The sequence below is a fragment of the Ahaetulla prasina genome, chromosome 1, assembly GCF_028640845.1.
Source record: "Ahaetulla prasina isolate Xishuangbanna chromosome 1, ASM2864084v1, whole genome shotgun sequence".
Classification (NCBI taxonomy): domain Eukaryota; kingdom Metazoa; phylum Chordata; class Lepidosauria; order Squamata; family Colubridae; genus Ahaetulla; species Ahaetulla prasina.
This window is the reverse complement of record NC_080539.1, coordinates 180,497,059-180,524,452: the sequence shown is the minus strand read 5'-3', so window position 1 is coordinate 180,524,452 and position 27,394 is coordinate 180,497,059. Positions and strand designations below refer to the sequence as shown.

The window sequence follows — 27,394 nt, the reverse complement described above, 5'->3', positions numbered from 1 at the left end:
CTGGCACTTAAATCTAACTGTACTGAAATTTAACATGAATTTAGAAACTCCAGTGCTTTTTGGCAGAATTAATTCAGAAATTTCTGCCTTAAATCCCTTTGGAATGAATGAAAATTGAGGATCATTCTACTTTTATGCTATGTCCTTTCATTTACAATTTATCTCGCACAAGAAGGCTTAGCTTTAGAAGCAGCTATTGTTAAGCCTTTGGAGTGGACTTTTGCAAGCTTTATGACAAGGAGTGCATGGTGGAAAATAGGAGGCACAGAGATGGAAGAAACTGGAAAGAGACTGGGGAGGGGAAAGAACCAAACAACAGGGGGTGGTAAGAGATCAGGTGAGAAAGAGGTGGTGACACAAAGGCAGTGGGAGCAGACAGGGAAGGAGGGGCTACAAAACTCAAGTTTGGGCCCTTCTTAAAGCTGTGGAGGTTTTCAAGTAGTTTCCTAGCTGCAGACAACTTGACTCTAAAGTTGACAACAGCTAGAGATCATAATCAGCAACAGCAATTTCTAGATATTCTGAGAGGGGCAGGAAGGGAGAGACAGTCTTATCTACCAAGACTATGTGAACATATACTTCAAGTTCCATGTTTGACACCTGAGGTAATCTTCACCAGATATTCTCAGTCAACCCTCATGTCATACACATCAAGTTTCATGAACTTGTAGTTTTTATTTTATGATCAACAAAATATCCACAAAATGAAACATGAAATACATAAACTCCATGATAATCATATGAACATATGAATGATCATAATAAATGCTATTACCTAGTTTCAATTTAAAATTAAATTTTAAATTTTAATTTGCAAATGAATTTCAAGTCGTTAAAGACAAATACACTTTAATACACTGCTTTACATTCCAGATTCACAGTAATTAATGGCACAAAGACTGTTTTAAATATATACTTTTCTTTGATCTTAGGTGAAATTCTAAAAGGACAAGAAAACAGTAACTTGAACAAAATAATTGTGTGATGAATTAAAAAGTGGGTTTGGAATGTTTACCCTGTATAGCATTTTTACAGCATGCAAATTATGCTTGTTAGATCAAGATATATGGATTTCATTTCTGCTTCTTTCTTCCAAAGGAAAAGGTACATGACCACGTGGTACAAAGCATCTTCTTAAAATACAATATAAATTTACTAGCACATTTGCTTGTGCTTAACTTTGATGGGAGAGATGTATCATAATTTATCAGCTGCATCTGAAAAATGTTACAAACAATGGAGTCACGGTAAAAGCAAAATAGGAGGTTTAATATTTTGACTGAAATGTTTCCTTATCCAGCATGAATTCTGCAAATCTCTGCTGAAGTTCTTTTTCTCTTTCTTGTTGCCGTTGAACATCTTCTTTTAGGCACTGTAAGAGCAAATGTAATAAAGTTAGCATGAAATAATCTGGAAGGAATAGGATGCTATCCTCAGTATGGAAGGAAAGGATTATAGTAAAACTTTCCTAATAAGCCACACAGACAAGTCTTTATTTTCAATGGGAAGTGACAGCAATCTGGAATTCAGCATTACTATGTAGAGAGAGCTAATTTCTAATAGACATTATAAAATGTTCAAAAAAATAGGAATAAAATGACACGCATTGTATAGCAAAGGCAAATCTAAAAGGATATCTAAATATAACGATTGTATGATATACAAATTTAAAAAAATGATTTTACAAGTACTGCATTGCTTAGACTATTTCTTTTACCACTGTCATTCTTTTTAGAGATGGACTGTAGCTTAATACTCCACAATTTTACCTCTAGTCGCCTTGGAATAGCTGCATCTTCATGCTTCTTTAATTCTTCAAATGTGCACAGTTCAAGATGAGCTTGTTCAATTTGATCCCACAAGTCATTTAATTGCTTTATGAGTCCCATGGCTCGAGACTGATAACCACCGAGCAATATCTTTAGCTTTTTTTCCATCTTGGCAGCTCTCTTAGCTTCAGTAGTCATGTGACCTCGGTTAATCTGTTGACAAATGCAATCAAGAATGTGGCATGATTATCTAATCATTACATATCTCTCTCTCTCTCTCACACACACACACACACCCCATTGAGCTGTAAAAGAAGGGATGTTATATCTTACATTTATCTTCTTCCCTAAGATAGTATACACAGATATATAGGAGAATTTTAAGTGCTTACATATGTAACTTATATCTTTCCAAATCAACCCTTCCACACTGTTCAACAGTGCAAACGTGGAATTCTGGAAGTATGAAATAAAAGAACAGAACAGACAGGGAAGTCCAAGTTTAAAAAAGAACATACAAAAGATACTGGAAGGTAGCAAAGTTAAAGATAAAGCTAAAGATATTAGTAACGTTAAAAATAAGTCATAAAGATAATAAATTTATCCTTGTGGAATTAATGTATTTGTCTTTTTTCACAGACATTCTTGAGAAAATTCTGGGGCAAATGCAATATTACAGTATAGTTGAAGAATCTGATAGGATCCAGTGTTTTATATGTAGCCTATGCCTATGTTCTATCTGGATGAATTTTGAACAGTCTTTTCATGAAGCCAAATAAAGGTTCTGAAAATCATCTCATGACCTAAAGCAGTGATGGCTAACCTTTTTGCCATCGTGTGCCAAAAGCAGGGGGAGCGCGGGGTGTGTGTGGTCACAGGCATGCGTGCCCATACCCATAATTCTATGGCTATGTTTTCCTCCCACACTAGGCTCTGGAGCCTGGGGCGAGCAAAAAACCAACCCCCCAGGCCCTCCGGAGGCAGGAAACAGCCTGTTTCCCTACTTTCGGGTGGCCCAGAAGGCCTGAAAATCTGCTGGCTTGCCACACGCATGCGCGCTGGAGCTGAGCTAGAGGGGCCACCGATATGGCTCCGTGTGCCACCTGTGGCACACGTGCCATAGGTTCACCATCATGGACCTAAAGGATGACTTCAAGATGAATTCTGGAATTTTAAAATTATGAACTTTTACAGACTGAAATAAATGTTGGTACTTAAGGATGTTGGCTATAATCTAAAAAGGCAATTCTCCTAAAATAACTGTTTAATCCCACAATTCATCATATCATAGTACAAACATTGATGGGAAATTCAAAATGGTAGGTACCATGTTAAAAAGCCATTTCTTAAACAAATGGAAATCTTTTTTGACAATACCTATTGCAATTCTGACAAGCATATTCTAAAGCAGGGGTCTCCAACCTTGGCGACTTTAAGACTTCAACTCTTTGCTGGCTGAGGAATTCTGGGAGTTGAAGTCCACTAGTCTTAAAATGACTGGGTTATTTACGGGACCGCCTACTGCTACCGTTTGCCTCCCACCAACCTGTGCGCTCTCATAGGGAGAGACTCCTCAGGGTGCCGTCAGCCTACAATGTCGGCTGGCGGCCCCCAGGGGAAGGGCCTTCTCTGTGGGGGCTCCTACCCTCTGGAATGAACTTCCCCCAGGACTTCGACAACTTCCTGACCTTCGGACCTTTCGCCGCGAGCTGAAGGCGTATCTATTCTTCCGCGCAGGACTGGCATAGAATTTTTTAGAATTTTTATTATTGATTTTTTAAATTTTAATGGGGTTTTATGGTTTTATGTATTTTTAACTGGGGCCAAATTGAATAAGTTTTTTAATCATTGGTTTTATCTGTATCGCATTTATTTATTGTTGGTTTTTATTTGGCTGTGAACTGCCCTGAGTCCTTCGGGAGAAGGGCGGTATAAAAATTAAATAATAATAATAATAATTATTATTAGAGTCGTCAAGGTTGGAGACCCCTGTTCTAAAGGATAGTTTGTTTTTTTCTCTCCAGAATCCTCCCTAAACAAACCAGCATCAGAATCCTGATTCATTTGCAAAGCTAAACACTTACCGTATTTTTCGGAGTATAAGATGCTCCGGACTGTAAGACGCACCTACCTTTTTTGGTGAGGAAAACAAGAAAAAGAAATCTGCCTCTGCCTCCCAGCAATTTTGCCTCTTGGGAGGCCGATGGAACAGACAATCAACTTGTGCTAATTAGGCTGTGCTGAAGCTGAAATGGGCTGTTTCTTCTTGCCACTTGCTGCAAGGAGGTAAACTGCTGGGAGGCAGAGGCCAAAGGGTGGGGGCCAGTGGGTGGGTGGGGCTACATTCGGTGTATAAGATGCACCTAAATTTTCACCCCCTTTTAGGGGGGAAAAGGTGCGTCTTATACTCTGAAAAATACGGTAGTTGCTTCTATCAGGAAAAGGAAACAAGCAGCAGCATCTGGCATCACTTCTGATAAACTACAATGATAAAGAAGCTATGTGTTTAATTGTAGAGAGACCGCCATTCTGATTGTCCAGTCTGTCTGTCTCTATTTCTACATATACAAAACAAATACTTATAAATTTATATTAATTTTACTGATTCCTGCAATAAAAATTACATTATTGACATTAGGTTCTAAAAGCCAGAATGCTACATTAAAAAAACCCCTTCATTTAAACTGTAAACCGCTCTGTTAGAAATTTAAATTTAAAGAAACGGAAAACAGGTGAAAATTCACACTGACAGTCACAAATCAATGGATTGTGAAAGTAAAGGCAAATAGAATGAAATGAAATGAAATGAAATGAAATGAATAGAATAGAGAAGCATAGTGTCAGATACATTGATACATAAACCACGGTGCCGCAGTGGTTACAGTGCAGTACTGCAGGCTACTTCTGCTGACTGCCAGCTGCCTGCAATTTGGCAGTTCAAATCTCACCAGGCTCAAGATTGACTCAGCCCTCCATCCTTCCGAGGTCAGTAAAATGAGGGCCCAGATTGTTGGGGGCAGTAGGCTGACTCTGTAAAACCACTTAGAGAGGGCTGTAGAGCACTGTGAAGCGGTATATAAGTCTAAGTGCTATTGCTATAAGAATCAATACCTATATTCAAAAGTCAGTCTAAATAGAATGCAAAGTTAATTATGTTCAGCAACACTGCTTTGTTTATTAAACATACAGTAAGCACATAACGTCACAAAGCCCTCTGAATTTGAGTAATAGAAAAATTTTCCTATTCAAAATGTTCAGAAAAATGGATTTTCTCTCTTCTCTTCCTGAATATTATTTGAAACTTTTAACTGGTTAAGTTGCAGATGCATCTTGAAATTCCAAATTAGGGGCCCATCATGAAAAAACCCACCACCATCATTTGCTCTAAATTACTGCTCTTTTTCTTCTGTAAAGCCTGAATTTTATGCTGCCCACTTGGGGAAGGTATAGAACATCCCAAAAACAAACATGGTCTCAACTCTTCAAAACTTATGTGAAGATTAATATCAGCACAGAACTATTTACTATCGCCACAAGATGTGACAGAACTGCTTGCTATTAGGGCCTACTTGACAATAACAATGAAACAGAAATAAAAAATAGTAGGTGAAAAGAGATGAACGTACTTTAAAAATAATGCACATTGAAAAAGAGAAGTTGACATGGATTCTGGCAAAGACAGTGCAGACTGAAATGAAGCAACCAAAAGAAAAACCAACAGGGCTTTGGAGGGAATGAAACGTGCTACATGTAAAGAACTAAATGGAAAGACTGATTTATGAGAAAGTGCAGCTTTTAGGTATGCATTCCAATCAGGGACAGGGGAAAAAAGCACTATACTCAATGTAGTTAACCAGTCAGGATTCCTTTATTAGGACACTAAATTGTACTATATCTTTTTAGGAGTTTAAATCTATAGGGGCATGTGACTCAAAGGAAAATAACTTTGGATAATGTAGAGAAATTCCAGTCTTAAAAAAAATGATGAGGAACTTGATGAGGAAATTAGATTGAAAAAACTGGGGGTGGGTAGGGGTGGATGGGGTTGCCACTATTTCATGTAAATATAGTAACCAAACAGCATATGCCAGAAGAATGGATTTATCCTCTTTCTCCCTCCTTTGCAGCAGATGGAAAGGAAGGACAATCACAGAAAATTGACTTGTTCCTTCTCAGCTGCCAATATATATATATTAGAGCAGGGGTCACCAACCTTTCGGACCTCAGGGACCACTAAATTCCTAATTTTAAATCCTGTGGACCACTAATATGATTTTTTAAAAAAGATAAATAGTATTTAGTGCAATATAAAAAATGCAAATAATTTTTCTGCGGACCACCGAAATTTTCTCATGGACCACCAGTGGTCCATGGACCACTGGTTGGTGACCACTGTATTAGAGCATGAAGCCCTGCATCCCACAAAATAGGTTTTAGCAGATTTCAGCAAAAAATGAAGTGAGTGTATTTTCTAATAATTTGAAGGAAACACTCATGAATCATCTCAGTGTATAGATATATGGATTTAGGAGGCCATAATCCATACACTTATACAAAAACAGAGAATTCACCTTACATTTATGTATACTTTAATAAAATGGTACAATAAATAATTCAGTTTGTGTGCTATTATTTGCGGAAAGCAGAATATCTAAGGGGCATTTAGGAGAATCAAAGATTAAAGATCATTCTCAAAATTCTAACAAACAATGCACATAAAGACATGTGGAGACAACAGCTTTTTAAAAAATAAAATATTTCATTTGTAGCATGGTTTTAGATTGCAATCCAATATGTGGATTTGTGTATTAAGAAATAAGCCTTATTGAAGAAGTTTTCTCTCAACTAAATGTCAACACATTGGGAGTCTTAATCTATATGGTCACAAATCTGAGTGAATATTGAATATTCATATTTAAGACATCACACAATTTTCATTTGGTGAGAAAAACACTACGCTGGAATATTAAAAAAAGCAGTTCATCTTCCATATTATATGACCATGTAATGGAAGACACTGAAGAGCAATAGTGCCCTCTGCCGGACTATATGTATGTTCTATATATTGCAAGTTCTTTGAAAAATAGAGAGAGACTTTTCACCTTTTACAAGGTGTTAATTTCAGCTACACCTTCCACATAGAATACACTTCAATGCAATATTCATAAATAAACTATTTATATCTGTCACCCCTAAATCGCTAGGTGCACACATATTCATTTAGATGACACAAATACTAATTTTATGCAAGTGTAGTTACATAAAACAAAGTCACAGATAATCTATCATACAATAGCACTATTACATATTTGCAAACCTTTTGCAAATTTGCAAAACTGGTAGACCTGAGTATGATGATCACAACATCCATTTAAAAAATTAAGTCTCTAGATCATAAGCACAGAAGCTTTAGTACTTTATACAAGCCCTTAAGTATCATGCATAGTCAATCAATTTTCTTTGAAACCTGAGAGAAACATCCATTATCATGACAGACTAGCAAAAAACAGTGCTTCTGGTTTCTGGTTTAAACATAATTTATTAATATTATTGATGATTTAACCCTAATTCAGAGGCTAATGTATTTACCAGTCTCTTTTCAACTATCCAACTTTATGGAATCCCATTCAATAATCATGTCTAGGCTTTAAGGTTATGAAATGCAAAGGAACTTATTCAGTGCAAAGGTGAGACTTTTTGCAAGTTCATCAGACATGATAAAGTGTCCATATTTTTTCACATTTCCACATCCAATGTAAATTTGAAGCACTTTATACCTCCTAGATAATTTTTCTGGGCTCATGTACCAATGGTGAGTTAGCTGTCTCTAGCACAAGAGTATTAGCTAAACTAACCCTGGTGCTAGCATTCAGAAATGTAATCCTATGAGCAGGAGGATGGTGATAATTTCTCATTCCGTTGGAGAACATTTAAAACACATCTTATTCATTTTCCCCCTGCCTAATATATAAGCTGAAAGGATTTTAGGTAAAACTATAAAGTATTTGGTTGCTCATCAGTATGTAAGTTTTGCTATTTAATTTTGTATTATCTCTGTCTCTCTCTCCCTAGGACCTCCCCCCCCCCCCTTAGTAACAGTGCAGAAAGGTTTACCATTTCCTTCATCCAGGATCTAAATTATATTTTTTAACTAATAAAAATTGCCACAGAATCAGGAGAAAAAAGATCATACTAACCTCTAATCTCTTCTCAAGTGATTCAATCCTGTCCTTTTTACTAGCCAAATTGGCTCGTGTGTAGCGACTCTGCCCAGGCAGGAACAGTACCTGGCTGTAACATTCTTCCCAAACCTGATTATAAGCTTCACTTGAAAGCTCTCCATGGCTCATCCCTTGCTTCACAACTTCCATCTCTTGGGACAGAAAGTCTTCAGCCTGTTTGGAATAAAAAAAGTTGTAGTAAACTTTTTGCAGCACTTCAGCTATGCCTTTGAGCCACTTACTCTGAGATCAACATCCTCACAGAGTAGTGGTTGTGGAGAAAAAATAGGAGACTGCCATGACCATCATCTTGACCTCCTGAAAGAAATGATAATATTTAAATCTAATTAAGTATATACATACAAAGAAAGTTTATAGGGGCATTTTTGATATATGAAGAACATACAGGTAATCCTCAACTTATGACCACAACTGAGCCCAGAAATTTGTTAAGTGACTTTTGCCCTGTTTTACAACTTTTCTCACCACATTTGTGAAGTGAATCACTGCAGTTCTTAAATTAGTAACATGATTGTAAAGTGAATCTGGTTTCCACATTGACTTTGGTTGCAAAAGAAGATCACGTGACTCTGGGACACTGCAATCATCATAAATGTGAGTCAGTTGTCAAGCACCCTAATGTACATCACATGATCATGGGGATACTGCAACGGCCATAAGTGTGAAAAATGGTCATAAGTCATAACTTCAGTCACAAAAGTCACTAAATGAACTATTGTAAGTCGAGGACTACCTGTATTTGGATAGGCCAATTATATGGTCAATAAATAAAAAAATAAAATTCATATTCCCCTTTCAAGTTTCCTGATTTTGGAATCAATTTTCAATGGCAACAGATCTAACCATTACTGAAAGTTGATTTTTTATAGTTCTATACATTTTGGGATCATAGATCAACATGAGCAGTGTCAGGATCTAGTTGGATGTACAAAAAGAACAATGAGAGGTGGCCCCACTGTATTCACATTATGGAATGTCATGAAACTAACAGCTGGATTTATTAGGCCTAACTGGGGTACTGCTTAATATAACTTAGATAAAAATATGGAAGAATGTTTTAAGGAAAGACTTATCTGAGATAACCAGAAAATTTGATCTGAGAACCTGAAATATAAGCTTTCATTTCCTTCCTTTTTTCATTATTTTCCCCTCAAATCAGGCACTCAATGCCAGCCTTAAATAAAAATCTAAAAGCCTTAAATTGCTTATTCTGGATTTCCAAAATTCCAAGATAATGAAATTAAGAGATAAATACAAAGTGTTTGGAACTCACAAGTTAAGTTGACTCGATTTATTATGAGCCATATCTAATACGTTGTATTAATAATAAAATGGTTAGAAAGTCATTCGAAACATTAGAAAATCCAAATGATCAAGCAACAACTTAATATAAGCTAGGTATATAATGAATCTTCGGTACAAGTTCTAAACATTCTCAGAAAAATATTTTACATCAGAAATATGGAACAGGACTAACTTAAAAATCCAAAATTGTGTTCCAGTCTCTTAGTGCAATACATGTCCCAGGGACAATGGGAAGGAGCAGCTACAAAACAACAAAAGGGCAACAGTTGGGGTGAAGTGAAATGTAGTTTCTGCTAACTGTGGCTACTTCATGCCATTCCTCTTTGGATAAGGTGCAGGAGAGATGAAAAAACCTGAAAGCTCCAGCTCCAGAATGTGCAAGCATGATTTTATCAACCAGTACAACCTCAAGTCCTCATATTTCAGAGAAGGTAAACCTAGACCCATATAAAGGTGGTCCAATTCCCCAATTTAGAAAAAGTATCTAAGTATGAGCAAAGTATGAGGTAGCCGAAACAAAAATTACATTGGGAGGAAGAGTAGGTATAGGGAAGGTTGAAGGTTTCTGAGGAGACAAACTCTCCTCAGAACCCTGACACAAACCTCTGCTCAAAGCCCTGTGGATCAGATATTTGGATGGATCAGACCTGAGAGCTATAGGTTATACATCCCAGATTTTCAGTACCTAGTAATTGCAGAAGTGCATTGCTGTACTGGAGAACAGAATATTGGGAGAATCTTCAAACAGACCCACATACCTAACATCACAGTGCACCCTGATAGCCCGCTAATCAACTGCTTGATTGCAGCAGCAGATTAATAAATTGTCTTTTCTAGCACAGTTGGTGAGGCCATACTTTTAAACACAAATATGCATATTCAGCCATAACATCACACTAGTACCAAAAGAATTGCCCAACCCATGCTTTATAGATGTTCTCAACTTGAAAGAATAAGGCTTTTTAAAATACTTTTCTTGTGAAATAGTTATTGTAAGCAGACAAAACAGGGACCAAAATGATACCAATAAATATTAAGTGACCTTCTTGAGTTCTTCTTTTGAAAACTTTTCATACGGATTGTGTTCAAGATATGCTATATGTTCTGTGCTACTAGTTCCCAGTCCTGGAACTTTCGTCTTCTTGCTGCCGGGGACCTCCCCATAAGGATGATGCAGAAGATCAAAGTGAAGCATAGTGATCATCTCTTTCTTAATCAGTTCTTCACTCTTCTGTAAATCGGTTAGAGGTGGCTCTACATTTAAAGGTCTCAGAATTGTTTCATTTACCTAAAAAAAAACCAACAAAAAATCATTTACATTGTCACTTAGGAGCAACCTCTTATCATCTAAATTCTACTTTTATTAGATTCTGTTCTGTCCCCTCCCAGCCTCAGCCATGCGAGCTGGCTAAACGAGCCAGTAATTGAGTTCACAGCTGCTATCAGTCCAGGCAGGGAATCTGCAGCTGCCTGCCAATGTCTCCCTTATCTTGGGATTGCCGGGCAACCAGGAAGTCAGCAATCCAGCCGAATGTTCAGCTCACTTCTCCACGAGTCAAATAGTTCAGCTCAATTTTTGCTCGTCACGGAGCAGAAGAGCAGCCAGGGCTGCTTTTATACTCTGTGGGGTGTGGCTCCATGACTCAGCACTCTCTAGGCCTGCCCCACCCCTTCCCTTTGTTGTAGCTGCCTCTCGTATCTCCGAAACCTGGGATCTAGCCAGGCCTGAATGCCATCAGCCGGGTCTAGAGGTATGGCCTGGGGGGGAGAGTCAGGGGACGGAGGCCTCGTTATCTCCTCCACTTGGCCTGCCTCTGGCTCCTGGAGCTGAGCCAGAGGAGCCGGTGCTCCAGAGGTAAATCCTGATGGCCCTTCCCCCTCACTTTCCGAGTCACTTTCTGGCAGGGGGCCCGGTTTGGGGGGCGCAGACACAACAGATTCATGTACTCTACAACTGGAGCACAGATACACACATTTTAAGCTTACAAAAATTTAGAAATATTTTACTATTTTTTAAAAGATTTTTAATCAACCAAAACTACATCAGTGGGTTTTCTGAAAGGGATGCTTTAAAAAGGAAGGATGATCCTAATCGGCCCTTTCTCCACTTCAGTCTTCATGACTAACTCCTATACTACAACTTTGCAAGATCTATTTTTTTACCCTCTTACGGAAATAGGCACATATTTATTAGAATTAGGAATAACTTACTTCAGAAGGTCTTGGTAGATCTTTCTGAACAGCTTTGTGCATGCGCTTTAAAGCCTTTAGACGCTCCATTTCTCGAATGGTCTGGAAAGAGATTTCAGTAATTAGGGTGAGTTTTTGCAAGACTTCTCAGCAACACAGAGCACAGTGAAAAGCCAACAAAATCTGTTAGAGAAAACAGTGTCCTAAACCAAATATAGAGCAGGGAAATGTAGCGCTTCAAATATTTTTTTAAAAAAAGAAATCCTATTCCACTATACAAAATAATTCTTCCATAAAGCGGAACAATTTGTTCCAGACTTTTTTTTTAAATTACCCTGCCTTTTTTTCCAAATACAATTTAAAGCAGCAAATATATCAGTACTTCCTCCTTCTCCCATTTTCTCCACAACCACCACCCTGTGAGTTGAGTTGGGCTGAAAGAGTAGGATTACAGCTCACAGCCTCCTGGTTTCTAGGCCAGCAAATAAAAGTTACCATATTATAGGAAATCTACATTGCCAAATCCAAATTGCAACTGACAGGACCCAGCAGAAGAAACAACCTCACTACCTGTACTATCTGTGTTTATACACAATAATTAGTATTAGTCTCTATATTGTCCTAATCCCAAAAGTATGGTGCAGAAAGTCAGTAAATGAACAGCTTCCCACTCTAAAATGAATATATCTCCAAGTACTGTCACATTTTTTTAACTGCCTTTCTGTGTACCAGCAACTTAGCAGTTGTTTTTTCACTGATAATGAAAGAGTATATAGATGGTTTACATAACTGTCTCCTAAATATTTGTTGATTTAGGAAGTGATCATTATTTTAGTCAGTTACTTACCCATGATTTACTCGTTTCCTGGGATTGCATAATACAGTGAGTCAAAGTCTAAGCACAATGGTGGAATTCATGCAGTGTACAAGCTTAAGATATAGTTAGGTATAAGCTTTCAAATAACACCAGAGAGATGCCTGAATATAGGCCAATTTAAAAATTATCTTCAACCACAGGATAACAACTCAAACGATCCATTTATACCTAACGACTGAAGAACTACAAAGCTCAACCTGCATGTTCTTCTAACAAACAATCAGAAGTCTGCTGGATCTTGCCTGTTGAATGTTTTCTGAAGGATCCTTGTCTGAATCCCATTCTTATGTTTCCATGCCCCAGGCAGAGATCTGATACTTTGATCTCTAATATTTTTAATTGCAGTTTTTGCAATTTATCATTTTAGCAGTGTTTGCACTTATTTATTGCTAGTTCTGTGAGAGAATATTCCTTAGAAGCAGGACATATAATCTAAATAATCGTAATACCTAGGAAGTATTATATTATAAGCATCCCTTTGTTCTATGATGACAAATTAATTGCGGCCAGCGCCTCTTTTATACATTTTACCTGTTTGCGAGCATCTGCATCAGCTGCATCTTCTATGTATGTGTCATCTGCATTATGATCATCAAGCTCCTTCTCTGCATTTTCTGGTAGAACAATTTCAAAGTCGTTCTTTGGAGCAGGAAGACCCATCAATCCTAGACGCAAATGTTCACGGGATTCTCTTTCCTACAAAATGTTAAAAAGAATTTATTAAAGGCAATACAAGAAAAAAATTGCTTTCCTAAAATTAAACATGCTTTTTCTCTGGAAGAATGGTGGAAATCATTTTCAGGTCTCAGGTCTCTATATAAAAATGGCAAAAAAATATGAAAAATTCACAATACAATTCACTTCTAACCTACAATATCTTTCTTTTTTTGTCTTTATTTTTACAAGTTATTCAAGGCAGTGAACATATACAATACTCCTTCCTCCTGTTTTCTCTACAACAACCACTCTGTGAGGTGGATTGGGCTGAGAGTGACTCCCCCAAAGTCACCCAGCTGGTTTTTATGGCTAATGTGGGACTTGAACTCAAGTCTCCTGCTTGGTGCCTTAACCACTAGACCAAACTGGCTCTGTTTGTTAAGTTTGTTCTCAGTTCTTCCTTACAAAAAAAAAGAAGTGGCAAATCAGCAGTTAATGTGGCACATAAAAATTCCTACCAAGTGCTAAGTTTAAAAAAAGATGTTTATTCTTTTTCAGCCACAATTTGTTGCAAAATTATTAGGTTCCTAATAATCTTTTTCCTTCCACAGATGCTTATGAATCATAACCCCTGCTTGCAAAAGTCAATGATAATCATTTCCCAATCAATTGTAGAGTCAGAGGGAGCACTGGGAAATCACTAAGATGGGCTTCCGGTGGCTTCCGTCTTCCCCGGAGGACGTCTGGAATGGCGTCCCGAACCGAGATCCTGTAAAAGTTGGTGTAACAGCGGAGAACAGCTGTTAGCCAGCTTCAAAGCTTTTCTCTGGGTGAAAGAGATTAGCAAGAGTGGCTGGATAGCAGAAAATTGGCCCAGGGGCTCTGCTTTCTTATGCAGAGTCTCGGAGGGTGCCTGCCTAACCCAGCCCTACTCCAGTCTCTGCTCGATCCTGCTAATTAGGCAGGACAAGAGGAAGACGCCCACTTCTGCTCAATTGATTCCGTTTTGAATACTAGAAGCAGACGGGGACAAATACAAGTGATCGATTACTGGGGAAGCAAGAAGAGAGCTGACTTCTACTTCTTTTAAAAAAAGGGGAAAACTTTTTCTCACTTTAACTTAGTGAAGGAAAAAATGGCGTCTGAGAGGAAGTGGATTGGAGGCTGCTTGTGAGAGAAAGCGAAGTTCGTCTTTGTGGATTTTAGCTGAATAGAAGCTCTCCATAGGAGGCAAGGTGAAAGTTTTTATTTTACAACTTTAATTTGAGACTTTTTGAGACTTTGAGATTTTACAATTCTAATTAGAGACTTTACTTAAATTAAAATGGCTTTTAAGCCACCAAAAGCTCCCATGACGAGAAGGGGGTCTGAAACTAACTTGGAAGATATGTTAAAGGAACAGAACAGAGTTTCTGAAGAGAGATTTAAAGAAATTATGAATAATATTCATGGTGTGAAGGATCAACTTAGGGAAGAAATTAAAGAGACTAATAAAAAAATTAGAGATGATTTATTGATGGTTTTTCAAGGTTTGGCAAAAAATTTGGAAGTAATGGAGGATAAAGTGGAAGTAATTAGTCAAGCAAATCAGTATTTGGATAATAAAGTTGGAGAGCTCCAAAATAAAGTGGATAAAAATGAGGACCATGTGGTGGTATTGCAATATAGAGCATTGGAGAAGGCTTTGAGAATTAGGGGTCTCCAGGATCGGAAGGAAGAAGATATTAAAAAAGTTATATCAGAAGCCTTAGCTGAAATGTTAGGAATGGACCCTCGAGAAGTTGATTTTCAAATTGATAAGGCATATAGGGTTAATTCTTGGGTAGCGAGGCAGAAAAAGCTCCCAAGCGACATTGTAATTTATTTTTTGACTTCTACAATAAGAAATCAGATTTTGCAAGCTACATACAAAAAGAAATTGCAAATAGGAGAACAGGACGTGTTGGTTTTGAAAGAGATCCCTGCTAAAATGTTAAAGGATAAAAGGGACTTTAGATTTTTTACACAAGAGCTTAAGAAGCATCAGATTCAATACAGATGGGAGGTTCCAATTGGCTTAACAGTATTTTTTCAAGGCAGGAGATATCGAATTGATACTGACTTGAAAGCAAAATATTTTCTTTTTAATGTATTGAAAGTGGATGTAGAAACAGTGGATAAAAGTCTTCAAGAGAAACAGAGTGGGGAAGTTGAAACTACACCTGTGATGTCAGTACCTCAAGAACAACCTCAAGAACAAAGAGTGACAAGGGGAGCTATTAGGCGTAAGGAGATAGAGGAACGACTTCAAAGACAGGAACGGGATTCTACTACTGAAGCTGTGGGAGGAGCCAAGCTGAAGAGTGAGAGTCTTCAGCTAATTGCTCAGAAGCTTCAAGAGGCCAGTGATGGCAAATAAATTTTTGACATGGAATGTTAATGGTTTGAATTCAGCACAGAAAAGAAGAAAAATATTCCATTATTTGAAACAATTTAAAAACGATGTGATATGTTTGCAAGAGACACATATAAAATTATCAGATCAGAAATATTTGATTAATTCGAAATTAGGTAAACATTTTGTTTCTTCTGCTCCAAATAAGAAAAATGGTATAGTTATATATTTGAAGAAAAATATATCAGCTAAATTAATTGAAACGGACATTCAAGGAATATATATTGCTATTGAATTGATTTTAGAAGGAAAAAAGACACTTGTGATTGGTATATATGCACCTAATCAACAACAAGAAAAATTTTATAAACTGTTACATGAAAAATTGACTCTTTGGGACTATAAAACATTTATTATATTAGGGGATTGGAATGGTGTAATGGATATTAGAAAAGATAAAAGAACTCTTTCTAAGAAAATTCCTATGCATGCAAAACTGCCTAAATTTTTTTTTGATTTGATGGAAGATTTTGAGTTGAAAGATATATGGAGAAGGCAGAATTTTGATGATAGAGACTATACTTATTTTTCGGACAGGCACCAATCTTTTTCACGTATTGATTTTATATTAATTACCAATGACTTGCTTTCTAGGGTTAAGAAAACAAAGATATTTCCAAGGTGTTTAACTGATCATAGTTCGGTATGGATGGAGTTGCAATATGAAGGTGGAAGAAGATCATGGAGAATGAATGAAAATTTGTTTAGATATGAGGATAATGTAAATCAATGTAAAAAACAAATGAAAGAATTTTTTTGATTATAATTTGAATATGGGAACTTCGATAGAAATGGTGTGGGACGCTAGCAAGGCCTTTATGAGAGGTAATTTGATATATATTAATAGTAGACAGAGGAGAAAATTACAAAAACAGCATAGGGATTTAGAAGAGGAAATTCAGAGGAAACAATAATTACTGGTAGATAATCCACATGATTTAAAAATTAATGAGGTGATAAAGATATTACAGAGTCAATTTAATATGTTAATGGCAGATCAGGTGGCAACCAATATACAATATGCTAAACATAATACTTTTTGTAATGCCAATAAATCAGGGAGGTGGTTGGCTTATATGTTAAGGAAAAGACAGAAAGCACGTACTATTGAAAGAATTGAATATAAGGGTAAAGTGAGATTTCAACAGGATAAAATTAAAAAAGCTTTCTTGGAATATTATACAAATTTATATGCCAGAGATACAATATTGAATATGGATATTGATAAATATTTGAAAGAATATAAGGTTAAAGGTTTAACTAATGAACAAAGGGAAGAGTTGAATCGGCCTATAACTTCTGAGGAAATTATTTTGGTAATAAAGCAATTAAAAATAGGGAAATCCCCGGGCACAGATGGACTTACAGCAATATATTATAAAAAGTTACAGGATGAGATAGTTGGTCCACTTATGGAGTTATTTAATCAGATACTGATGGGAGGAGGAGTGCCACCATCATGGAGGACTACTTTTATTTCATTGATACCAAAAGAGGATCAGGATTGTACTAAGCCTGGGAATTATAGACCGATTTCACTCTTGAATAATGATTATAAGATTTTTGCGAAAATAATGGCAAATAGGTTAATGGAAATTGTACAACAAAGGATTCATACTGACCAGTCTGGTTTTATAAAAGGGAGACAAATGAGGAATAATGTTAGGCAGATAGTGAATTTATTGGAATATTTGGAAAAGAAAAATCAGATTCCGGCAGCATTTATATTTTTGGATGCAGAGAAAGCTTTTGATCGTTTGCATTGGGAATTTTTATTTAAATTAACAGAGAAAATGCAATTTGGAAATGGTTTTATAAGAATACTTAGGGCAATTTATGGAGAGCAAACAACTCAGATAATAATTAATGGTAGTTTGACAGATAGTTTTAAAATTGCGAAAGGAACAAGGCAGGGGTGTCCTTTATCACCTTTATCACCTTTATTGTTTCTTTTGTCTTTGGAACCTTTATTGGATAAGATAAGAGAGTTAAGGGAGATAGAGGGTATTAGAAGATATGAATATAAAGTCAGAGCATTTGCAGATGATTTGGTTGTTATATTGACTCAGCCTATAAATTCGAGTGTATATTTGTTGGAAGCAATTAATCAATATGGAAGGGTCTCAGGGTTTAAAGTGAATCAAAATAAAAAAAAAGTGTTAACCAAAAATATGATTAAGAATCAGAAAGAAAAACTAGAAGAAATAACAGGATTTGAAATTGTAAAAAAGGTTAAATATTTAGGAGTCTTTCTTACTTCATTAAATGTAAAATTGTATAAGAATAATTATGATGTGTTATGGAAAAAAATTCAGAAGGAAATGAATACTTGGAAAAAATTACAATTATCTTTGTTGGGGAGAATAGCAGCTATAAAAATGAATGTTTTGCCTAAATTCTTGTTCTTGTTTCAGATGATACCAATAATTAAGACAGACAAAAATTTGGAAGAATGGCAGATTGGAATTAATACATTTATATGGGAAGGGAAAAAAGCGAGTCAAAATGAAAATAATGCAAGATACACGGGAAAGAGGAGGATTAAAAATGCCTAATTTAAAACTGTATTATGAAGCAGTTGTTCTTTCGGTAATAAGTGATTGGTTTAATTTGACGGAGGAAAGGATTTTGAATATAGAAGGTTATGATTTATTATATGGTTGGCATGCATATTTATTGTATGATAAGAAAGTAGATAAAGCTTTTAAGAATCATGTGTTGAGAATTTCTCTTCTGCGTGTCTGGAAAAATATTATTATAAGTTAAATTATAAAATTCCTATATGGGTAAGTCCTCAGCACGCGGTAGAGAATATAAATATAGAACAGAACAAGAAATTATTACTTATAAAGATCTTTTATATAATGAGGGGAAATCTACAACTAAAATCTTTGGATACATTAAAAGAAGAAGGGAGGAATTATACTTGGTTTCAATATGGACAGTTAAAGGCTAGATGGAAAGAAGATCAGAAAATTGGTATTATTCAAAATGAAGAAAATTTGGTTAAACAAATTAGAAATCAAACCCAGGGGCATATAAAGAGATTGTATACTGTGTTGATAGAAATAGATTCTGAAAGAGATTTAATAAAGGATTGTATGATAAAATGGGCACAGAATATTCAAGAACCAATAATGTTGGAAACATGGGGAAAAAATTGGGTTAGAAATGTTAAATTTACGCAAGCGCAGAATTTAAGGGAAAATTTTTATAAGATGTTTTATAGATGGCATTTAGATCCTAAGAAATTATCATGTATGTATCCAGATATGCAAGCGAAATGTTGGAGATGTAATTGTGATGATGCTACATATTTTCATGTATGGTGGACTTGTAAGAAAATTAAGTCTTTTGGGATAAGAATTTGGTGGATTATGCAGAATGTTCTGAAGAAGAAGATAAAGTTCCTACCGCAATTTTTCCTTTTGGGAATAACGACGACTGTACAGTGATTGAGACTAAGTTGATTTTGAACTTATAACAGCAGCAAGACTGTTGATTGGACAATATTGGAAAAAAAAGAATTACCCACAATAGAAGAATGGATATTGAAAGTTTCCAATTTGGCTGAGATAGCTAAAATCTCAGCCTTCTTGAAAGACAATACTCAAGAAAAATATTTAAAAGAATGGAAGAATTGGATTGATTATATTCAAAATAGATATCAGATTAAGAAATTTCAGATTGCCTTTGAATGAAGGACGTTGTTTTTGATTTTAATGGAAGAAGTCAGGTTATGTGACAGAGAAGGATTATAATTGTGTTAGATTTTAAAAATTTAATGTATGACTGTTTGTTTATTGAACTATACCTTGTGTTTGCTCCAGGAAGTCGGTGGGGGAGGGGGTTTTTGGAGGGAGGGGGGAAGGGGGGGAGGGGGGAGGGGAAAAATTTAATTGTTGTTGTAAAACCTTTTCAATAAAAGGAAATCACTAAGATGCTCCCATCTCTATCTCTGATCACCATAGTTGCAATAAACAATGATGGATCATGTCATTTTTTGTTGTACTTAACTGAAAATCTTGGAATTAGTCTTGGCTGAATTTTATATGAGAGCTTCAGTGCTCTTTTCCTGTCTTCTGAAGGAGACTTCAAATTTTATTCTCATTTTCAAATTTTATTCTCATTTTCTGAAGTTAAATTATTGCACCAAAAATGTTATTTGCAAATTAACTTGCAAGGATCTGTTAAGAATTCTTTCCATAGATTCATTTAAATACTGTAGTTCATTTGATTTCTGCAGCATAGCAAAGCAAAAATGAGGCTTTGAAGTCTTCAAGAAAAATTGTGAATTCTTGAGCACAGGTTTCCAACCAGCTATGAATCCACAGGATGATCTTCATTACATACAGGAAAACTCAAAATATCTTCCGTTCTTCCCCTAGAGCATGCTAACATACCAATGTTAGCATTCTGGGACTAGGCTTGCAATTTTTCAGAAGCACATCATCCAAAATAAGAAGTCAACTGTGATGTTTTAAATAGGAATTGTATTTCCATTACAGCAGTCCAAAGTTGAAAAAGAATTCTAAAAATTAAAATTAAGCTTTATTTATAGAAGAAAATCCTCAGTTTCTTAAAGTAGATGTGATTATAGAAAAAGCTTTCCAACTCTGCAACCTCACTAGGGCCCTATTACTTAATACAAGAGTCTTGAATAATTTTGAAAATTATTTCAACAATGTACTAAATTGCTCTTCTATGGCTTTTATCCTCTAATTATTACTTTATAACTTTCAGAAATTTCTTGTCATTTGATCACAAGCACAGTTTTTAAGCCAGCCTTTCAAACTGACATGGATTTGCATAAAAGAATGTTAAAGTTCAACCAAAAGGAAAGTTATCAAGCGATCCCCTAAATTGCTCATAAAACCTCAGATCCTTCCATGTACTCTGCCATTCTTTTTTCTCCCAAGAGATAGGAAAAACAGAATCACATTATAAGTATAGATCAGTGATGGCTAACCTTTTTTCCCGTGTCAAAAGTGTGCAGGCGCGTGATAGCGCGCATGCGTGCCCACACCCATAATGCAATGTCCTTCCCTCACACCCCCTGCACATGCGCACGTGACCCCCACATGCCCCTCCCCTTGCACATGTGCGTGCGATTCCCTGAGTATGTGCACGTGACCTCCCCGGACTCCCCTCCCCCAGATATGCCTTTTGGCCTTACATCTCAAGATGATACCCTCCCTTTTGGCCTCACATCTCAAGACAGCACTGAGGGGTGGGGGAAGAAAGCCTTGCCTCCTAAAATGGCTGGGAGGAGAATCTCCAGAGATCTGGGAAGGCACAGGCAGGAGAAAGTGTGGAGAAAGATAGGTCCCCCACACACATGCGCATGTGTCTCCCGCTTGTAGGGCAAACCCAAAAATCAGCTGGCCAGCGAGGTACGCATGCGCAATGCAATTAACTTTTTAGGTAATTGAATTTGCTAAAGGTACCTATATTTTATCTTTAGTGAGGAAGAAAAGTAGAATATACATTCTCCCAATATCACTACTTTATTTTACTATATTTTAGTAAAAACAAAAGGAAAATAGACTCTATCTAGCATTCTATATATCATTTCCTGCAACACTGAGTGCCAGGTTCTGGATAGCTCCTAAAGCTAATGCCCTGTATATAGTCATCTTATGTGCAAAGATCCATGAATTCAATTTCCAGGGGAGATTTTGCACTCCACAGAATAAGATCTGAAGATTCCTAATGTGGATGAACCCAGTCATGTACTGACCCTTGGTGGTTAATACTACTGCTTTAAAAGATACGCACTGCATCTGACTTGCTATGAAGTTTCAAACTAAATCCTATTGGATTTACAATTTTGTGAGCTTCATCTAATAAAATACAATATTACATTAGAAATAATATATCACATGTTATGTATATTAAGGTATTTTCTTACCTACCATATGTTTTGTATAGGATGGATCACTATAATCTGCCATCCCCTCCTCAGGATTAATATTTAGTTTATCACGCAGTGGAGTTCTGCCTGGTGTCACTCCTATCACTGGCTTGGGAGTCATTCCACTATGAGGAGTCAGACTTTCAGCTCCATGAGCAGGAGTCCTACAAAAATACAAAATTGGTAAAATGTGTCAGTTCTCAGGCAATGTCTAAACCAGGGGTCTCCAACCTTGGCCACTTTAAGACTTGTGGACTTCAACTCCCAGAATACCTCAGCCAGCAAAGCTGGCTGAGGAACTCTGGGAGTTGAAGTCCACAAGTCTTAAAGTGGCCAAGGTTGGAGACCCCTGGTCTAAACCACTTAAAAATATTCATCATAGCACTTGCTAATATGACGGTGTTTTAGGTTTTGAATCAGCACCTAAGAAAACTATAAGGGCATAGAAAAGAGATAGCAAAAAGGAATTTCGTTTGATGAACAAAGTAGATGAGATTGGACAGACATAGTAAACTAGATTTTGGGAGGAAAAAACCAGCAGTTTTATCTTGGGCGTATCAGAGACAGTCCCCTGTTCACCAATCAATAAGCCTGTTATTCCTCACACGACAACTTCTCTGAACAACAATCTTCATCTTTAAATAAATCTTGAATCTCAAGAAACCAATGTACAGCCTTTTCAAAAATATATGTCTGATAATTCTATCTTGAATGGTTGAACATTGATAGGCTCTTGTATCTTGTTCAGCCCAGTATTTCTGTGGACTCTGCATATTTCTCTGACTTGCTGATGCTGAGTTTTCACTCAGATTGAATTAGCTTTGATTTCACATTGTTGTGTATATAATAATAATAAAGCAGAAATTGTACTGATAAACAGGCTTCCTGTTCTTTTCAAACTTGTTTAACACATACATTACATTTAAATTGTCAAAACCAGCATAAAAATTAGCCAAGGCTAATTCTTGATATTTCAGAATATTTTTGAAAACATTTTAAAAAAATCTATGAACTATTCACTCTTATAGCTTTGAGGTAAAAAAAAAACCACAAAGGAACAAGAACTCTTTTTCAGGGTTTCATCAAATCTATGCATGCAAACCTCAACATATTTTGAGCAGAATTTAGAATATTAACGCTATCTCAAATTTTGTTTTATCATAATGCAGCCAATTTAAAATGTTGTAAAGAAGCATTGTAGGAAGCTCATTTTTGTATTACACATATACCTGTATAACTGTTGTGTCTTGCCCGCCCTCAGAGCAGCCGGGGCCTTCTTACCTGCTCCCGAACACTGAGGAATGTATGCCTCCCGGCCCAAGTCCTGGCTCCATGCCCACACAAACTGCAGAAGAAGGAGCATCTCCCGGCCCCAGCCCTGACTCCATGCCCAGGCAAACCGAGGAGCTAGACCCTCCGCTCCTCCACAGCATGTGAGCCTGAGGAGGGTTTATTCCCAACAGCTGCTGATTGGTGTGACCCTCGCATCAGAAGGCTGGATAGGCGGAGGCAACAGAAGGAAGGGAGGGGCAGGCCTTAATGAGTGCTGAGTCATGGAGCCACACCCCATGGCCTATATAAAGGATCTGCTTTCTGGCAGTCTCTGAGTCAGGCAAAAGTCGAACTTATCTTGCTGAAGTCACTTACTGGTCTCCTGCCTGCTCTGAGGACTTTGCTAGGACTTTGGGCAGAGCTGCAGAGGCAAGCCTGATTCGGATTTCCCTGACCCGGCCGTCAGCGGAGGAGTGGGACACGACAATAACTGTACCTTTATTTTCTTTGTAAAGATCCTTAAGAGTACAACTCTATATACGAAAAGTACCATTTCATCCTTATTGCAGGATGCTTCAATGATGTAGTTCAATATACTGAACCACAACTATTTTTCCGTTCAAATTTCCTGTGTAAATGAGCCCTATTTGTTATGAGGTTTCTAGGAACTGTTTTAGGAATCAACCATATCATCCAAGCAGAAAATGTGCCTCATTTTTTTTGCAGAAAAATCTAAAATGCCCTTCTCGACAACTCAAAAATCTAATTTACCTGAAGGGAGTGGAAAGCACAGTATTTGGTGTCTGAACAACTTGTCTCTGAGGTGTTATTCCAGAGAAATCACTTTCATGTAAGGGTGTATTAAGACCTCCTTTCAAGGGAGTATCAACATTTGTAAGTGCCATTAAATTCTGAGCTTCCTGTAGGGAAGACATACGAAGTACATAATAAACACTTTTCAAAATCACCACTCAAACAATTACAGTAACAATTGTAAAACAATAACAATTATGAATCACCATATACATACACAGAATTACCAACAGATATCCAATGTCTCTTGGATACAAGCAATTACAGTGTTTACCACCACCATTTGAATGTTTTAAATTAAGAGTTCATTTTGGTTACAAAAACTCTTTTTTAACTTTATACTGGAACTGCTTCTGCATTTATTTTCTTCTGCCTTTCCCCACCCCTCTCACCCTCTGGATAGGTTTGGGATGTCCCTACTCTTCAAAAGAAGGACATACCAAAACTTTTTCCACCAAGCCACAATAATTATCTGTCTATATATAGAACCCGAATAAATATGTAAAAATTATCTGCTGGTATTTAGCCCCTTCCTGTTTTTACTCCATGGTAGACAGAATTGTAGTAATGGAAGTTGCACGACAATTTGCAAGTGAATCAGTGTTTGTTTAGGCATTACCTGTAGGATCCTGTCCTGTGCAGCAGGTGTTTTAGGTGTTCGAAGGGCAATGCTGTTGTTGGTTACACTGTATTCTGATAAGAGCGTGCTGGAAGCAGAATTTGTAATTCCAGATTCTTCTGCTGTTTGACGGGCAATCTCACTCGCTTGACCAACTTTAACTACTTCCTCGAGTTCTGTATCTGAAATCTTAAATGAAGAGCAAATGATATAAGAAATAATATTGCAGATTTGTAATATATAGACATTGGCAACGGTTAGTAAAAATTCCAACTCAGAAAAAATCGTATTTTGAAAAAAGACGGTGCTTATGATGCATATTCCACCTAGAGGCAATGAACAAAACCCTCAACTGGTTAGTCATGGATGATTCCTTTTTTCATATACCTAATACAGATGAGGTACTTGTCCCTTCAGTTAACAGTTGATGAGAATAAAGTTTCTCATCTTTAAGACTGCATTGTAAACCACAAAATATATTTAACAAATTTTAAACTAAGTATAGTAAAAGTCCAAGCTCCTTAACAAGCAGAATATAGAAAGTCATGCATATGCCTTGCCACTTTGCCTCATCACCTATAAATGCATCTACTATTCATTAGTAGTTCATTCATTATTCATGCCTCATCACCTATAAATGCAACTACTCCTCAGGGTGCCATCGGCCAAGCAATGCTGGCTGGCGACCCCCAGGAGAAGGGCCTTTTCTGTGGGGGCTCCTACCTTCTGGAACGAACTCCCCCCGGGACTCCGTCAACTTCCCGACTTTCGGACCTTCCGCCGTAAGCTGAAGACATATTTATTTCATCAAGCAGGACTGGCATAGGATTTTAGAATTTTAATTCTTGTTATTGGGGTTTTAATTCAATTGGTTTTATTGTTTTATATGTATTTTATATAGGGCCGTATTTGATAGGTTTTTAATTATTGTTTTATTATATTTATTATTATGGTTTTATATGGCTGTCAACCGCCCTGAGTCCTTCGGGAGAAGGGCGGTATAAAAATCTAATTAAATAAATAAAAATAAATAAATAAATAAATAAATAAATAAATTTTAAAATGTTAAGAATACCTTCTCTCACCAAATGGTAACCCTCCCTCAGCAATCTGGAACAGCGATATTGAGTGCCAATAAATATATGCAGAATATTTCTCAGGAGAAAACTTCTGATGAGATGTGAAAAAGGGAACTATAAAATGAGTCCATGGCAATAAGACAATTGAAGGGGAAAGATTTTTGTAATGATCTGAAGGACAAAATATGTTAGCTAAGATAACCAGATCATTTGTCTCCTGTCCCTTTTCCTGATCTCTTAAGAGCACAGCCATAATGATGCTTAGAAAGTAAACCATGGCATTAAGGAGGAGGGGATAATTGGAAGTGAGGAAAACTATGGGAAACAAGGCCAAAACAGATTAACACTTAAAAATAACAAATTAAACAGTAACATTTATTCTAATACACAATCTCTTACTAAATTACTAAAATTCTTGTCATTCCTTTAACTGGGAGAAATGTTATTTTAAAAGGCAACAATTTTTGAACCAGGTTATCTCAAATGGGCTAACCTATGGAAGTTAGCCCACTTGAGATATCTAGAACCTATGACTTCTGAGGGAATGAAATTTGGGGAAGTTGTGGCTTCTTCAGTGCTACTGTGTGCTGCTTCTTCATTTTCAATGTTCCATGATAGTTTCCCAGCCAATCTTAAAATCCCTCTCTTCCCCACCCAGCAGTAATCACTTATTTCCCTCTGCTGAGAGGGGGAGATTTCCAATGCTCCTTGCCAGATTCCCACAAAGGGAATTCCCACAATGGGAAAGCTGGTGGGAAGCTAGAAGTCACACCTACTCCCACTGCTTTTTTGATAGCACTTGGTCATTCTGTTTGTTTGGTAAGGAAATATCTCTGAAATGTTAACCCAGAGAACATGGGTTGTTTAGTTCTTAATAAAACCATTGCCTTTATAGTTCTACCTTCATTATATCACTACCTCTGACCCTATGGATTACACACACTGAGAACAAAGAGAGAGACAGAATAATTTGCATAAACTGATATAAGGAACAGCATCACAACTTATGTTTGTTATTGCAGCCTCCAATACTAAATGAAACACAATTTGTGCTTCTACTGATGAGTATGGTTTCCATTATTAAACAAACTTGGAAGACATTTCTTTTTCACACCAACAGAGGAACCGCCAGCAACAATAACAAGCAATGTACCTGAGGAGCTGGAAGCACCAGTTTACTTCTTTTTTTAGTAAATTCTGAAACACCACTAGTCTGAAGAATTGCGGATGGTAAATCAGACTCTTTTTTCCGTTTCAGCTGTTGCTTATCTTTTTTTCGCTCTCTTCCTTCTTTTTCCCTAAAAAAGTAAATTAAATACAAGGGTTTTGCAAATATCATCTGACATGCTTCAGAACTGGATAGGAAAGAGATGAAATTTAGAGAAAGATGGTTGTTCATAGGAGTTATCATCTTCCAGATTTCAATGAATCCAGTTGTTTGCAAATCCTTTTATAATCTTGTTATTAGCATGCATTATGTTTTACTTTTCAGCAAAATGGAATGAGACAAATATCACATGACCGCTGGATATGTCCCAGTTACTGTTGCAATTTTAGGACCAAGCAGGTCAAATGGGAAGAGATGGGGAGTCTCAGGCAAACAAATGGCAGAAATGGATGTGCAAGTGCCATAGGCCGGCACTACCAAGTGCAGGTAGGCAAAAAAGCAGTGAGGGTGGGAGCAGGAGCAACTTCCAACTTTCTGCTAGTTTCCCTGTTGACTTTGTTTGTGTAAAGCAGGTAGGAAATATTGGAAAATGCAATCATGTGTCTGTGGCTCACTGCCAAAATGAGCGCCAAGCACCTGGATTGAAACAATTCTGAGGACAAGTTGTAAGCTCCCCTCATTCACTATCACTGTAACTTTGATATGCTACTCACTGCTGGTGCTGCTCTAAAGATAGGGGGGGAAAGGGAGAGAGTGGAAGAAGAGGAGGCAAATTAGTACTGGGTACCTAAGCAGGAGCAAAAGGGAGATGACAGTAACAGTATAAAAGTGTGTAAGAGAGAGAGGAGGGGTGAGTTTGAGGGAGAGGGAGAAGAACAGAAAAAAAGTGGAGTGAAGAGAGAGGGAGACCAGACAAAGGGCAAAGAGAAAGGCAGAGGAGGAAAAGTAAAAGTGAGAGAACATGCTTTGTTGTTCTTTTTCTCTTGGGCTCCTTCCTGCTCTACCCTGTCCTGCCTTTCCTACCATCCAGGCCAAAGGTACACACACCACTGTTT

General features: G+C 37.0%; 1 protein-coding gene across 1 annotated transcript in view; it reads right to left on the bottom strand.

Annotated features, from left to right (window-relative positions):
* Positions 1-641: 641 nt before the first annotated feature.
* The window catches only part of CDC5L (cell division cycle 5 like), a 34,193-nt gene continuing 7,440 nt past the window's right edge, over positions 642-27,394 (bottom strand). Inside the window, exons 7-16 of the mRNA XM_058183275.1 lie at positions 26,325-26,469; positions 24,093-24,281; positions 23,432-23,580; positions 21,390-21,552; positions 12,915-13,079; positions 11,528-11,608; positions 10,359-10,604; positions 7,967-8,164; positions 1,770-1,982; positions 642-1,372 (exon numbers count right to left, since the gene is read on the bottom strand). Of these exons, the coding sequence (XP_058039258.1) occupies positions 1,268-1,372; positions 1,770-1,982; positions 7,967-8,164; positions 10,359-10,604; positions 11,528-11,608; positions 12,915-13,079; positions 21,390-21,552; positions 23,432-23,580; positions 24,093-24,281; positions 26,325-26,469 (1,654 nt within the window). The 3' untranslated portion in view covers positions 642-1,267. The remainder of the gene's footprint in view (positions 1,373-1,769; positions 1,983-7,966; positions 8,165-10,358; positions 10,605-11,527; positions 11,609-12,914; positions 13,080-21,389; positions 21,553-23,431; positions 23,581-24,092; positions 24,282-26,324; positions 26,470-27,394) is intronic.